The sequence below is a fragment of the Silurus meridionalis genome, chromosome 8 (genome assembly GCF_014805685.1).
Source record: "Silurus meridionalis isolate SWU-2019-XX chromosome 8, ASM1480568v1, whole genome shotgun sequence".
Classification (NCBI taxonomy): Eukaryota; Metazoa; Chordata; class Actinopteri; order Siluriformes; family Siluridae; genus Silurus; species Silurus meridionalis.
This window is the reverse complement of record NC_060891.1, coordinates 18,257,339-18,273,735: the sequence shown is the minus strand read 5'-3', so window position 1 is coordinate 18,273,735 and position 16,397 is coordinate 18,257,339. Positions and strand designations below refer to the sequence as shown.

Sequence of the window (16,397 nt, the reverse complement as noted above, 5' to 3'; positions counted from 1 at the left end):
CAGGGGACAGCTTTAATATTACCAATTTTTTTTTTCAGTCTGCATCTACACGAAGAAACATGCGATCCGGCTGGCACAGTTCACCTGAAAATCTTCATCGGCATGACATTTCTCCAGTTCTTTCAGTTTGCATCTACACAAAGAAAGACAAACTTCTCCATCTAGGCTAGTTCGACACAAAATATTATGAAGAATCAACATACAGGTCGACTTACGACCATTCGACATTACGACCACAAGCCGCGGCGTACGACAGTGCGTACCAGCTTCCGGCCGCACTACCATCTTCGTGATTTTGGAAGAAAGAAAGAATTCGTGAATCAAAATGGTGTAAAGATGATACAAATTGCATAAAATGAACAAATACTACTTAAAGATATTTATAACATCATTTTACAGTACTGTACATATAGCCTACACTACTTACGACCAAATCGTATTACGATTTGGTCTTAAGTTCCGGTCTGTCGGGACCAATCGTGGTCGTAAGTCGACGACTATCTGTATACCGACAGTGTTCGCAGCGAGTGTTCAACAACTCATTTTATGGCATGGTTTAGGACGAAACGTGTTTTAGATCTCTTTCTGTTGTTATACAGCTGAGATGTTTAGTGTAATATAATTTCACAATACAGTTCCATGATATATATACACAACACACACTTTATTTAAAAAAAAAAAAGACGCTGGCCTTGAAGCGAGAAAAAAATATATAAAGAGTGCCTCCTTCGAGCCGGATTCGAACCAGCGACCTAAGGATATCTGAGAATGATCCACTACAGTCCTCCGCTCTACCAACTGAGCTATCGAAGGCCACGTGGGAACTTAAATATATAGAAATATATTATTATTTCACAAATGCTAATTCTTCATTTAGTACAATATACCATGTAGGAACACAAACAAACTTCCAAAGGCTGAAATCTCCCAATGTTTTTTTTATTATTGAGGAAATGACTTTCAGGATTAACTCAATCACTCGTTCAATTCATGAAACAACATAACTTACAAATAACAAATGCATCTAAAAACAATATACACATATAATCGGGGGAACATCTTGGGGTAGTTTTCTGCCTTAATAAATCCCGAAATGTGCGAGATCTGCTCTGATATTGATAAAGTCTGTTAAAATAACATCTTACTTTCAGGACCTATTTGCTCAAATGTTATTGTTCATTACATGTCTAAGGGTTTTGGGGGGTTCCTGCAATTTGGCATTTCATTTCAGTCAATCCTCGCTTTTGATAACAGATCTCTAGTGAAACTTGAGTCTGCCCTAAACAATTACATATCAAATACAAACCTAGTATTTTAGGATTCAGTTTATAAAAGCAATAATAATACTTATACATTTTATCGCAGACACAGACAGATGGTTTATATAAAATATTTTATTGAGGCACATGTAAACACACACTTGCATCATAACAGTGAATGAAAGAGTAGTGGGTAGTGTCAAGATAGAGAGTATTTACAAATATCTCCCCCAAAACACACACTTGTCCAATTTTAATTTTCCTGACAGCAATATATGGTTACATAACATTTAAAACATATTGTTTTCACAATTAACAACACAAATTTTTTTTTTTTTAACATAGTGTATCACAACCTATTCACTCTTTTAAAGCAGTCACTGATACAGTCCAATTTAATAGTTGGAAAAAATAGATTTTAAAAAATAAAGCTTTTTCTATAGAAAAAAAGGTTTTAATCTTGCTTTATGTTGTTATGGGCATTTCAATGCAGTTAATTATGTTATGGCCAAACCCGTGCATCAATCTATATGGATAAAGTCATGCTTTGTATAATAATAATTGTATAGTCTAAAACTACACTACTGTAAATGGTTGTTCTGACATTTACATTGGATTTTGCACATGCAGGTACACAGGAAACTGCATCTATGTTGTGGTGTTTTTCTACATCCATGGAGCCATTACAGAAGTTTCTCTTTGTACCTAAAATTCAGCATGAATATTAAAAATGGTAACATGATTATTACCATTAGGACTGTTCTTTATTAAACATTAAGATGCATAGAATACAACTTACTTTGTTTAGTTCAGGGAAAAGCTCCAGAATTACTACATCAAGCAGGATGTATGTGAGCTGCAAGCAGATATGATGAAATTCCTATAAATATTTGTATAGCAGATTCCACAATAAAGGCAAGAATTTATAACCACTTACCTGCTTATTAAGAACTGGCTGCTGAAATCCATTAAAAAGAAGCCTTATTCCCTCATTTTTTGCTTCCTCGCCAATACATTTTCCAAGCAAATCTAACACAAAAGCAACAATTTTACTTAATTTTGTTAATTTCACTTATTTTACTTTATGTCACTTGGATAAATCTGATTCAGTCACAAGCTCCTGCCCTTATGTCATTTACACTCATGAACATGTTACTTGCTACATTTACATTTGCGGACCTTGTCCAGAGCGACGTACAAATGTGCTTTGAGTCTCTTTCAATGAATACATCTACACTGGTACACTAGATAACAACTTAAGATACATCAGCCTACTCCTAATACAAACTTTCCTTGTAGAAGCTTGGAGTGATTATCATATAGTTAGTTATTAGTTATTGTACCACTTACTAGGGTTTTACTCATTATTAATAATGAATAGTCAATTTAATTATAACATGCAACATTTTATGGTTCTAAAAATACATACAAACTTTCGCATTCCAACTACATGTAATTTTGTTTGGATAGAAATAACAAAAATGTAACTAATGATTAGAAAAACTGTCAGTGAAATTTGTATACATTTGTTTTACACTCATATCTTTCAAGAAAAAAGTGCCTCATATGTATATCAGTGCTAAATATGTAATAAATTAATATTCTACCATAATACTGGAGTAATACATTTATAAACAAACACATAACCAGTCAATTAAAACCATTCCAATAGAAGAAAAAACTTTTAAGAAAATAAACTTTTCATTACTGAAAAGGATATATATATATATATATATATATATAGAGAGAGAGAGAGAGAGAGAGAGAGAGAGAGAGAGAGAGAGAGAGAGAGAGAGAGAGAGAGTAATTTTAATATCATCAGCTGCTCAACCTGGAATGTAATTCCTCATTTCGTCAAACGTTTTTCTGGCTCTTTTTTGTTTGTCCTCTAAAGAGCGTGGTTCACTGTTCTCACAGAATACCGCATCTAGGGATAAGTACATACTGTCAAATAATAATAGTAAAAGAATCCACTTTAAATGACTGACATAATAAAAAAAATTCAATATCGACTAATGACTAAAGCTATAAAAATCATACTAGTATATTATTATGAGCGTGTTATTTAAAAGCTGTTAACAATCACACTTTCTGTCGAATGTACTTGTTACCTCTGAGCAGAGTGATAAGTGAAACCACACGATGCTCTTGCAACACCTGATCAAGTTTGTTCTGCAGATAGTATTCAGTATAAGCTTCCAGTGTGTTTTTGATCAGGATGCGCCCACCCATTAGGAGATGGTGCAACCAATCAGGTATATGAAATACCACTCGTCCTGCAAACATTTTGGGACAAAAAAAACCCTTTAGTTGTACTTAAATATTAAAATGTATAGTTCTAAATTCCATTTCATATCATTTTCAATGCTAAATGTTTAGAGTAACTATAAATATTATGGATTGGCAAAATTGACAAATTGAAAATGGCTGCAGATGTGGGTTTTTTTTTCAGTTCGTTGTTTTATTCAGAGACTTACCTAAAAACATTAAGTAGTCATAAACACCTTCTACAGTAATCATCTCCATAAAATAATTCAGATTGTGCCTCTTCTCTGTGACCTCTGAGCGATTTGCATTGTTTTTGTATAGTTCATTGAAAAGCTAAAGAACATACAAAGATAAGGAAGCAGGTTAAGATTTAGACACTTCTAATAGAAAGGAACCAATTATCGAACTAGTTTTATATTTTAAATGAAATAATTATATAACATTCTTAAAAGCTTGCCTTTTTGTTGTTTTCCGATGTGGGGCTGAGGATGGTGAGTTCTGGCCGGCTGGGTTTAGGTTTTGGTGACTCACACGAGTTGAAGAACGCCTGGATAAATGGTTCTAGGTGCTGGCCTTTCTGAAGAAATGAGCAGATACTCTAAATAAATCCTTATAATTCTTTGACAGTATCATGAACGTTGCAAAGAAGCACAGAAGTAACTAACCTCTTTGATTAGTTTGCTAGGTACAGATTTAATTATCTTCCCTGTAAGAGTAAAATAAAATAAAAAAAATTACTTAAGAGTCTACATATTCTGCTCATGAGTACCATTATGCAAATAAAGTACCAAGATTGACATCAGGTAACATCTTGTCATGAAATTGCGACTCCACGCTGTGAGGGGACAGAAAGTCTGCCAGCAGCTGGCTATTGCTCAACTCAGGGTGTTGCAGGAGATTCTAAATAAACACACCCAGCATGCATATGTCAGTGATTACATACAGGACGTGGCTTAAACTGAGAAAATCCATTTGTCTGAATACCTGTAGATATTCCTGAAATTCCTCACGCTTAGATGTTAAAAACTCATAATTTTTAGGTCCAATTATCCTCTTAGATGGAAGTTGTGCATCAGGGAATGAACCTGTTTCAAAACAGATATATGTAGCATTATACAGTGTGTGTGTGTGTGTGTGTGTGTGTGTGTGTGTGTGTGTGTGTGTGTGTGCGTGTGTGTATATATATATATAGAGAGAGAGAGAGAAAAAGAGAGAGAGAAAGAGAGAGAGAGAGAAGTGTTACTGTACTTAAGTAGCCTCTTTGCATATCTGTGCATTACTTAAGTATTTCTGATTGGGGAGACTTTTATATATATATATATATATATATATATATATATATATATATATATATATATATATATATATATATATATATATACATATCGTATACAGGTAGTCGTCGACTTACGACCACGATTCGTTCCGACAGACCGAGTAGGCTATATGTACAGTACTATGAAATCATGTTATAAAAATCTTTAAGTAGTATTTGTTCATTTTATGCCATTTGTATCACCTCTACACCATTTTGATTCACGAATTCTTTCTATATCTTTCAAAACGCGGGGATGGTAGTGCTGACGAAAACTGCAAGCCACCAATCAGTGTAGAGCATGCTCTGTTTTGATCACCGCTTGGCCAATTCAGGCAGCATTGGCATTTTAAGTACGGATTTGGGCGATATGGACTTGCCTTTTTTATTATGATGGATTATTATATCATGTCACAGTCAATGAACCTGGTTGAGAGTCGGCGTGTGCGCCCACCGCCCGGAGAAGTTCTCTTACTCATACACTCAGAAAGGAGAGGTGGGGGTTGGGTGACGTCACGTCAGTAAGAATAGCTGAATCCAAATTAAAATAATGGATGACAAAAAAGGTCTAAACCCTCAAGAGCCCAAATCAGAAAAAAGAGGAAAGGAATAGGGGAATACATGCAAAAGATGAAGGTGTATATGCAGCTCAATCACTCATCTTTTGTTATTATGATAGTATAGGCGAATGCATTTAATGAAACTGGCTAATAACTTCTTAATTTAGGTTATGGTATGTTGCCTGCTATGCATTTACGCATAAAGCAACAATATTTCTTTTAGCTTTCATGACATTATAATTTATAATATGTAGTTAATAATAAGGTGTGTAGCTTGCAACAAAACAATTACAGCCTAACTAGTCTAGTTGGACTGTAGTTGCACTAGCACTTTTTGATTTGATTAGATGGTCATAAAGGTTTTCTGTGATTGTAATAAATAAGTCCTGAACTGACTCCAGTGCAGCTTAAAAGACTAATTTAAAAGATTAGTCATATGACAAAAATTATAACATGACATTACAGCCATAATAAATCATAGTACTTAGATACTTAAGCACATTTGTACGTATATATCAGTAGTGGACAAAGTACACAAAAAGGTACTTAAGTAAAAGATACTCAAGTACCTGCTTTTTGTACTTTGTCCACTACTGATATATAGATACAGAAGAAGAGAGTAAGAGAAAAAAAGAGAGAGAGAGAGAGAGAGAGAGAGAGAGAGAGAGAGAGAAAACATGAAAATAAATTCACCCACTGCCTATTAATCAAATTGTATATACCGTGAAACTCTGTAAGTTTGGACTCAAGAACATAAAATTCCAGGTATCTTCGATAAACAGACCAATGTTCTGTCTCATGACCCACTGAAATGCAAGTAAAGAAATTATACTGCAGGTCTTTTATGTAACACATAAAAATCTATTTATCTGTAATTAAATAACAGTTAAACAATTCAAATACTTTTGTAATAAATCTTTTTAGGCTTTACCTGCTCTCCTGTCGTTTCTCTCCACATCTATGCAATACACAGGAATTCTCTCTTTTTTTACTTCATCATCAAATAAGTCAACATAGGGGATAGTGATGCTCCAGGCTGTCAGGTTACGAGGTGTACTTGGAGTACTGACAGCCTCCATGGGTAAATCATCCTCCATAACCATGATGGCCTCCTCAACCTAAATGTTTTTTTATAAAGGGAAAAAAAGAAAATAAATAGAATTTTTTTTTTATAATACATAAAACTACTTTTACAAAATATTTATTCTGATTTATATATAATTACACTAAAATTAATTATACAAGTGTTTAAGGTCATAAATTAATCTATATAAACATGAGTCATGCTGCCAGTCATAGCATATACGGCAGGGATAAAAGTCACAACAAAAGACATTTAAGAAATATAAGTATTTAATATTAATAAGTACATACTAATTAATTGTGTAACTATACACAGGAAAATTACTGTGAGCTAAAAAAAAATAATTACCATGAATATAGTGTTTAAGGATAACCCCCAAAAAAGTTACCCACTTAAATGTTTTTATTTTTATTCTAACTAGTTGTTTAGCATAGTCTAAAATTATACAGGACCATGCAGGTGCAACCCCCTATTTTTACACTTGTTCACTACATAAGCTGAGGGTGGGATAGAACTTGACTACTGTAACAACATTTGACAAGCGCTATGAGCTGACAGAATAAGAAAGAGAGCCAAACCCACATTGAGGTTTAAATGTCAGAGGTAGTGCTGCTGGGGAAACATAGGCAAATAATGTAACAGCATCCAAACATAGTGCCTGAACACTCCACCACAGTTTTACAGACACTGAGTACATTTACCAAAATCTTTCTTTAAAAAATTGTCATAAAGCAGAATTCACTAACCATATCATCCTCTCCCTCTGCTAGTCCATAAGAGGGAAGCATGGCTCCTTCCATGGTGGTACTCTTAAAAACCCCTTTTATTTTACTGCCGATGCGGCTGATGCCAAATGATTCTCCTCGCTTTGATGTGTTCCTGAAAAGAATACATATTCACAATCACAAAAAACATACCTGGAGCTCTTCGTAATGATTTTTAAGACAGGCTTATTAACATAACAACAAGCTTTAACATGCAATTGTCATGCATTAATAAGGGGAAGTTAACGCTTTTAAATAAACACTGCATTGCATAAACATTTGTAAGAAAAAATTCAAATAGTTTCAGTCAAATCTTCAATGGTTTAAATCTTCTACCAAGGCACATGGACAGCATTATTCTCATTTGTTTTTTGACTTGTAAAGTTAAATCCTTTACTTAGACAATACTATATGGAGAGTCCCCACAGTCCCCTAAAATAATATATTACATTATTATATCAACAGCTACATTTGCAACAAAATATATTGTTGCCCCCTGAGTATGATCAACCTACTGAAATTCCACACACAAACACAGAGGCCAGAGGGTTATGAAAATAATCCATGCATTTAGGGCTACAGGACTTGCAATGGATCCTGACTTACTTAAGTACAACAGTGCGCATTGCATTAGAGCCAGATGGGTAGGTAAGAATGGGTGAGACATTAGAGCAGACAGATGCAGATGAGCTGAACAGAGACTCTAGGCTCATGGCAGAGTCCCACTCAGAAAAGCTAGAGCCCACGGATGAATGAACGGTCAATGGATGGACACAGATACAAAGTGTAGTCACATGGTATGAGAAAGAGATAAAAAGAATTAGCTAAGGTGGTCAAGTTAATTGTGCAAGTTCTTGTAGTAAATCTTAGTATTGTTCTCAAGAACAGCAAATAGCAATTAGGCACGAAGCTCCACAGACTGCCTTATCTCAAATCCTGTTAATGCGAAAGTTAAAGACTTTTGTGTAACATGTGCACAGACATCAGGCAATTTAGACTCAGTTTAAAAAAAAGTGGTTTTAATTAAATGAGCAACATATTGCTAAACCTAAATTTAAAAAAAATAAGCTGTTATGAGTTATGCAAAGCCACACCAGTGTTGTTCAAAGAGACATGAAAGAGTAAGCAAATATTTCCCTGCATTCCAGCATGTATCTCATATGCAGCATTATGTTGCGAATGAAGAGCTACAGGTTGAGCATGAAGCCGACAGCATACTCACCGGATGTCATCCAAACTCACGCTATTTCTGAAATAATGGGCAAAAGAAATTACAGCTGTCTTCTGCAATCTCTAAGCCTTATTATAAAAGTGCCAAATAAGATATTTAATTTAAAGGAAAGAAAATAGCATTCGAGGAACTGAATAAATGAGCAAAAATTTGACAAACAATTGAATATGGTAAGACAAACAAATAAGAGAGAGAGAAAGAGTGAGAAAAAATAATTATTTTAATAGTTTGTAATTTCTGGTGGATGATAAGAAGCTTGAAAAGAAAAGTTCAGTAAAAATAAAATAAAATCCAGTCTGGTGTGTAAGCCTTTACATTTTTGTGACATTTATCTGGCAAAGCAATTCAGATTTTTTTTATTAATGCCCACAAATTCAGTTTCATAGCCAAAGCTAACCACTGCAAACACATTCAATTGCAGAAAGGAGGCATTTAAATGAATTTTTGTATGATTTATCAGGGAAAAACATATGTAACAGTATGTTTTATTTTTTCCCAACATTCCAAAGGTTTTATTATCTAGACTACCCACCTGCCAAGTCTTGAGCTCCTGGTTGGGGATTCTGCCCCCCGGAGCAGTTGTCTAAAATACTGAAACATTGAAATAGTAGTAAGTTTTTCATTTCATCAAGATTTATTAAGCGACCCTTAGTAATGTATAATAGGAAAGTTATAAGTTTTAAATGCTACCTATCAAATATTACATACTTTCATACTGCACAATAAACTGCACATATGTGCAGTAAAGTCCAAAAACAGTCATACTGTTGTTGACATATCTTTTCTAAAAGATGTTTTTATATATTTTTTCTACCTGTATAATAGTAAATTCAAGTTTTTTGTAAATTAATCAAAGACAGCTGTAACATGCTTTTCACTACAGTCCATACTGTGTATGGTTGGGTGTATGACAAATAAATAAAAAATAAATAAAATAATTTAAATATGAAAATTACATTTAAATATTATAGGTGCCCACATCCAGTGCCACTCTAGTAATTTCTCCTTTTTTTAAAAACAACACTTGCTAATCAGCTAAGAAACTGTGCTTCAAAGCGAGTGCTCTAGAGAGCTAGGCTTGGTGTTAAATGGTTCATTCAAGCATTTGCATCAGGAACTTATACTATTAGGGTGCTGTGTGCATAGCATTGCCATTACCTCATCACTATGGCAGAACATGGGAGTAAAAACATTCTCCAACAAGGAAAGAACATGTTCATAGGCCTCAAACAGACAACGCATAGTCTGCAGTTTAACAACGTCAGCATACGCACCCTCTGCAACTGTAGAAACAATAATGCATAAGATGAATTAGAAGGCAAATTTTTTGTTTTCTGTTCTGCAAAATGTTTGACTTTACCAATTATCCTAAAACAACAAAAGAGTAACTTACTGTTTCTTATCTCCTCAACAATAAAAGGGTCAAAGCGGATTTTGTCAATGCTCTCATCAAGGCAGTATGTCTCATATATCTTTTTCACCTCCTCATGCAGCATAAGTTTTTCAGCATCCGATAGTTCTGGCCGAAGTATCTTATCGTTAAACTCTTCTAAAAGAAATATATAAAACAAAAAAAAACGTAAACACATTTTTAACCATCCAAATTAATCTCCTAGTACTCTCAGTATTGTTGAAAGATTTCAAATTCTTCCTGAGTCAGGCAACTGGCCATTTTGTTTGAGTGGAAATTAAATTCCCTTCTTTTCTGTCTGTCTAAACAATGGTTGACAATAATAGACAGAATGTACAAAATTAATCTGCACTCTCCTTCTGAGCTAACTGTTTAGCTGCCATGTGGAACAGCTAGAACAGAGAAGACTAAAAGACGTACACAAAATACCTTTTACATTTTTATGTTTTTAAACCTTACCAACAGTGAGGCAGAACTGCAGCACATGAACTGCTCCTTCTTGCTTCAGGAAATTCATGAAGCGAAACAGCAGGTCCTGCTGCTCCCGGATCTCCTTAAGTTCTAGCTTTAATACCTGATTTGGAGATTAATACCATTAATACCAAACAACAACAGATAACATTTATTTAATTTGAAAACCTAATCGTGATTGTGCACATCATAGATTATCTATAAATTAAGATGAATATTTAAAGTATATGCGGAGTTAAATAAAAGCATCACAGAATCAGGAAAGAAGACTCACTGAAGACTTCTTATTGCGTTGGTCTGCATATTTCTGCAGGAATGGCACAAATGCAGAAGCTGGTTCAGTAGCAGCTTCAGGCTACAATAAGATATCCACAATGAAAATAATATACACACATATACAACAAATGTTTATTTAGAAACATATTTGTTTAATAAGGCATTTATTTTTATTAGACTGTTAAAGATTAAACTGTCCTTACTTGAGCTTCTTTATACTAATAACCAGTGTTGGGCAATAACGCGTTACTGTAACGCAGTTACTTTTGACAGTACCTAATACTGTAACGCATTACTTTTTAAATAAAGTTACTCCGTTACCGTATGCTGCGTTGTCCGTTACTTTTTTAAATGAATGAATTTCGGCTGAAGTGTAGCCTATAGTCTAACCTGTTTACAGCAGAGACGCATTGTAGGATTGGTGGATGAGAACCACTGTAAACACGAAGAAGACGCACTGTGGCCGTGTTTCCGTTTATTCAAGTATGTGCGGCAGTAATGGCGAGTTGAGGTGAGAGCAAAACGAGTTTCTCAAAGTGAAATATGCTCATTATTTCACTTTAGTTGAGCATAAAGACAAAAACTTTTTAGTCAAATGTAAGATGTGTCTTTCTGGTTCGAAGGTCGTATCTACTCCAATCTGTCGAAGCACCTCCAGAAACTCCATGCCTCGACGAAGCTAGAAGCTAGAAGCTAACCCAGTGTTATGTTGTACATTGTTGATAGTTTTCATACTTAAGCTGTGAAAGGCTCAACACAACAGCTTTTTTGATCCAGAAGCCACTTTAGTTTTTGATTCTGTATACTGTATATTATTAAGCTTGTTGTGTTATTTATTTCAGAAATCCTTGTGATATATTCAGTTTGTGCGGGTCTGACTTAAATAAAATAAGACATTAATAGGAACATTATAAAAGGGCATTAATAGGAACATTAAAGAACGTTCTTTAAAAAAGTAACTAAAAAGTTACTTTTAACAGTAACGCATTACTTTTTGGTGTAAGTAATCAACAAAGTAACAGTTACGTTTTGAATTAAGTAACTAGTAACTGTAACTAGTTACTATTTCTTAGTAACTAGCACAACACAGCTAATAACCACTGGGTAAACATCCTGACACTTAAAAGTTTCTACACTTGCTTTCTCATGGCCTTCAAACATCTATTCATGTTGTCCTGATGGTCACAAGGGGTGGTTACTCAAGATTATTTCATTCCTAACACCGTCCATTACAACACTGTGAATTGTAGTGACTAAGAAAAATCGTATTCAGAATTAAGAGGGGGTTGCAACAAAAATTATATTTGTTAAATCTTTGTAAATTAAGCTTTGTAACTATTTTGTACAACACAGCAAATTTGCTTTGGTATAGTGTTGTGCATGTTACAAGTAAGAGATTTTTTCTTATTACTACGACACTTTTACTGCAACAAAAATTTCATCATTTATGATCACAGAAAACAATAGCTTTTTTTATATAATTAAAACTTACTGGAGAGTTGTCAATAAAAATATGCAGCAATTGATTCACAGTATCCTAAAGGAGAAAAATGAAACACTGATTTTTATATGTTCATAAAACAGCCATTTTTGAAAGAGGTTTCTTTCCCACCAACACTCACAGGATCAGCCAAATAATCCATAGCAGGAAGGAATACAGAGCCAGCAAGAACCTCTCTTATCAGAAGAGTAAGAGATCTGGAAAATACAGAAGCATGCAACAAAGGAGGAAAAGGCGGAGAAATGGTGCAAACACTTATTATGACTGTTTCATTACCTGCAGTCGGTAGCTTTTGGAGGCAAAATGTATGGGAAAAGCATCTCAGTAAGCTTGCGTAGGTAGAGCAGCTCATCCCTCCTGCTGCGCAAAGCCACATGCAGATCAGGACCATACTCCTCTAACGCAGCCTGCTGCAGATGTCCCAAGTTCTTCACTAAAGCATACACAGAACAAAAATAAAGTTAACTCCACAGTTCAGTAAATTATTTATCAAACAACAGCTGGTAATGGGAAGGTTTTTCTGCCAAACATTTTTCTGTAATGTCTAACAAAACTGAAGACAGAACATTTTGAGCCACTTGTCGATGCAGAAATTTACAGTATGTTCGTATGCTATGTTAAGTAATTTGTCACTGTACTATGAAGTCACCAGTAGGTGTTTCTACAACTGGTTGCCAGTAACTTTAAATGGCACAACTAGTATTTTACTTTTGGCAACAAATCAGAACCTTTGCTGCACAGGTGGCTACACATTTGAATAAAGTTAAACTTTTTTAACTCTGTCACATCAATGGGACATCCCCCATATTAATTAATAATAATTGTTGATTATGTTGCAGAAGTTCACCAGTTCTCATTAAAAATTAAGTCACTGGTGGTGTTGTAGCTACAAGTCACTGTATACGCGAACACTGCATAAGGTCTACCTTCTTCAACTCAGACAGCCCATAAGGTTTTAATAGTCTGAAATCCTGAGACAATCTGCTGTCATGGTCACTGTAAAGCACTGATTTTCTGGTCCTCATAAATGTTTTTGGGTTCTTGTGTGTGTACATTAAGTGTTGTGTTATTATCATTAAAATGTTCATCACTTAAGAGGACAAGTTTCTGCCAGGAATATACTGATGATTCCTCCTTCACTATTGCCCCCCTGTGGAGTCCTAACAAATCATGTTTCATGGAATACCTTTTTGTCTTGCTTTGGCAATTATTTCAATGTGCTTCATGGCAACTTTAAGTAGTTTGAGTGTTATGAGAGATGGAATATCAACCTGTAAAGCAAAAGAGAATTTCCTATTAGCTATGTAATACAAAGACACCTTCGAAGTCTTAACAATTATAGGATTAGAACAAGAATCTAGATGACTAGAAAATAAAAATGAAATTGTACATTACTCTTTGTGCTCGGCAGACCAGCACTGCAGTTACAAAGCGCAAGGTCACTCTGAGATCATCCACAAATGCTTCATCATCTGTAATATCCCTATCAACAAGGATTCATTTTAATTGACACGGCTTAATACACAAAGACCTGAATGGATGCAATCAACATACCTGTACCATGGGTACACAAAGTTTTCAAGGACAAGTTCAAGAATCTGAGGACAAATAAGATTCTCGATTAACCATTCAAAACTCAAAGAAAAGTGATCTTACACTGAGGTGCTAAGTTCTCTTACCTCAGACAGAGATGCATCAACCTTGGAGTGCACTTTTAAATCTAACCATGGCTGATAGTTTTCAAGAAGCAATGTTGGTCTAATAGCAGAAACAAAATAAATTAATTATTTTATTAACATAATTGGGGCTAATCTTAGATAAGGATGAAACACTACCAGTTAAATTTACCTGTGTTTTGTGCATTTACTTTTCCCACAGACAGCACAGCTGTGGGCAAAAGGAAAGAGCTCTTGCTGATCTGACTGTTAAGGCAGAGAAAAAGTTGATTTTAAAAGGTGTTTATTAAAATTATTGTTCGATTTTGAGAGGGGAATAAATATTCAGATAAATTATTTTTTTCTATTTAATATACCTCCATATATCCACTTCAAAATTATAAACATAATGTCGTTTTAATTTGTATTTTTAACTATAAGAAATATAGCCAAACACATTACTTGGCTTGAATATTAGATTAAATTAATACAAACAGATACAAACAACAGACAGTATCAGGGGATTGTTTGTTTTAAAGCCCACGTGATGACAAAAACCATTTACAAGGTTTATTTGTTCATGTGGAAGCTTGTGGGGAGGGTTGACATTTTTTAAATAATCCCATCTTTACTTTAAAAAAAAACTTGAAACTAGTCGAAATTGTTTGGATATAGGAATACGTAGACACATCTTTATTTATTAGAAAACAAGGCAACATGCATATGTTTGCAATATACAGCCACTATGCACATTACATTAAAACGTGCTCTGATAACCAAGTTAATTAATATAGACATATTTTAAGATTCCATCTTTATTATCTTCGCCAGTGGTTTGCTCAAATGCCTTACGGAGCTCCAAAATAAACCCATATTTCTGCAATTTTTCAACACACACAAAAAAAAATATTTTCATATACTGAGCCATACCAGACCACACAATGTGAACATTTTACTAAATAAAGCCTAAATTACAGTTGTTAATTAAAATGATCTTGAAAAATCATACAGGTTTTTGAATTAAATAGCATTATAGCAGGATTACAAATGCATCCCAGGCAAAGACAATTTTTGGTTTAAAGATTAATTTAAAAGTGGTTACGGATGCTTTTGTGCAAATAGAACCTGATTTTATTGTAAAAGACATTTTCATTAATGAGCAATCATCCTGTTGGTAAAATAGCTTCCTAAAATAATCAGGGACGTTATTAACTCTTGGGAAACTTGTGAAACGTGGAAAACTAGAGAGAAGTTACATTTATATTGCTGTAATTACCAAAGGTTTTGGTAAATTATCCAAAAAACATATCACGCTTATGAGTTGATTGGTTTTGTGCATATTAATAAATACGCAGTAAAAAGGGCATCCTGTGTAAAATTTGAGTGGATTTTTTGCACTAGAACATTCAGTCAAATATAAACTACATTGTATAACACCAAAAAAAAAAAAAAAAAAAAGGAAAATCTGACTATTTACTCCCCCATCATACACACACAGTAAATTGGACACGTTTTATTTATTTATTTTTTTAATATATGTGTACCTTTTTCTTTGCTTTAATTGTAATTAGTATATTAGGAAGAAGTGTCTCGGGCCCCAGAGAGCAATAAAAGGTAACCACTCCCGCTAAGAATGACCAGAAAATGATTATAACGTGAAGATACCTGAAATACAAACAGGACAGGTGTCAGTAGGGTCCCTAAAGCATGACTTCAGGTGAAACATACACACTTTCATTTATGAAAGATGTAGTCAGTGATGATAAAACAAAAGCGAAATGTACATTACAAACAAACGCGTTAAAAATGTCAGTGGAGCAATTTCACGCAACAATCTTTCCACTGTTTATAATACACTATCACGCACAATAATATGTATATAATTATTATATGATTTATTTATTCACTGAAGTATCATATATTCAATGAATCTCAACTCGCTATTCATTTATCGATACATAGAAACACTGCATTTGTAAAAACATTTGATAGGTCCTGCTGTGTAACGCACTTTATCCACCTAAATTCATGTTACCTATTCAATAACACAGTAGACAGAAGTAGGAGCACGAGCAGAAAGCAGAAGACAGGGTATTGTCGGCCCAGCTCTCTCCACAGCTCCAGCTTCCTTCTCACCGTCCCTAAATATACTCCGAAGAAAGACATTTCTCCGAGCTGCATGGATGAAAAGGCAAGTAAAGGAGCCTTGCTTTATAAGCTGTCACGAAAACAATGGATTTACGAGAGCTGCGTTTATCAAACCAGCGAAAACGACTCGCTGTACTTACCCAAGGCAAATCCAACACTATCCACAGCACCGTTTGTTTTGACAGACGGACAGCGCCGCTACCTCACTTCCTTTGAAAAATTGCAGCGGAAATAGGATCAAGCGCTTTCCCGGCCATGACGCACACATCTACGTTCACACTCTGTCGTTCCATCTCCGGTGCCAGTCATTAAAATTCGCTTTATAACGGTTCAATGCTTTGTTCGTTTGAAGGAGGTTGATCCCAAAGTTGCGTCATATCCGGGTGAAGGCGCGGCTATTAACACGTGTTCTATCCCCGTAGCAGTTTGGGCACTGAAGCACATTGCCGGACGA

General features: G+C 34.6%; 1 protein-coding gene and 1 non-coding gene across 6 annotated transcripts; both read right to left on the bottom strand.

Annotated features, from left to right (window-relative positions):
• Positions 1-724: 724 nt before the first annotated feature.
• trnay-gua lies at positions 725-813 on the bottom strand. Its single transcript is given in 2 exon segments — positions 725-760; positions 777-813. It is a non-coding gene; the product is annotated as a tRNA-Tyr (tRNA).
• A 563-nt stretch (positions 814-1,376) lies between these two features.
• Positions 1,377-16,322, bottom strand: LOC124389757 (sorting nexin-14-like). 5 transcript variants are annotated; one of them, XM_046855215.1, is made up of 31 exons: positions 16,084-16,322; positions 15,831-15,970; positions 15,340-15,460; positions 13,989-14,062; positions 13,820-13,898; positions 13,695-13,738; positions 13,536-13,623; positions 13,327-13,411; positions 12,417-12,573; positions 12,262-12,337; positions 12,132-12,176; positions 10,638-10,718; positions 10,352-10,466; positions 9,875-10,030; positions 9,640-9,764; positions 9,014-9,072; positions 8,473-8,499; positions 7,857-7,985; positions 7,233-7,365; positions 6,334-6,520; positions 6,125-6,208; positions 4,512-4,612; positions 4,316-4,427; positions 4,193-4,233; positions 3,985-4,104; positions 3,737-3,860; positions 3,371-3,535; positions 3,091-3,186; positions 2,197-2,288; positions 2,059-2,115; positions 1,377-1,964 (listed from the first exon to the last, which is right to left on the bottom strand). In XM_046855215.1, exons 2-31 carry the CDS (start codon positions 15,959-15,961, stop codon positions 1,926-1,928), a joined length of 2,943 nt encoding a protein of 980 aa, XP_046711171.1. In that variant the 5' UTR covers positions 15,962-15,970; positions 16,084-16,322; the 3' UTR covers positions 1,377-1,925. The 5 variants fall into 5 exon arrangements, with proteins under 5 accessions (XP_046711171.1, XP_046711173.1, XP_046711172.1 ...); XM_046855217.1 differs by lacking the exon at positions 7,857-7,985; XM_046855216.1 differs by lacking the exon at positions 8,473-8,499.
• Positions 16,323-16,397: the final 75 nt, after the last annotated feature.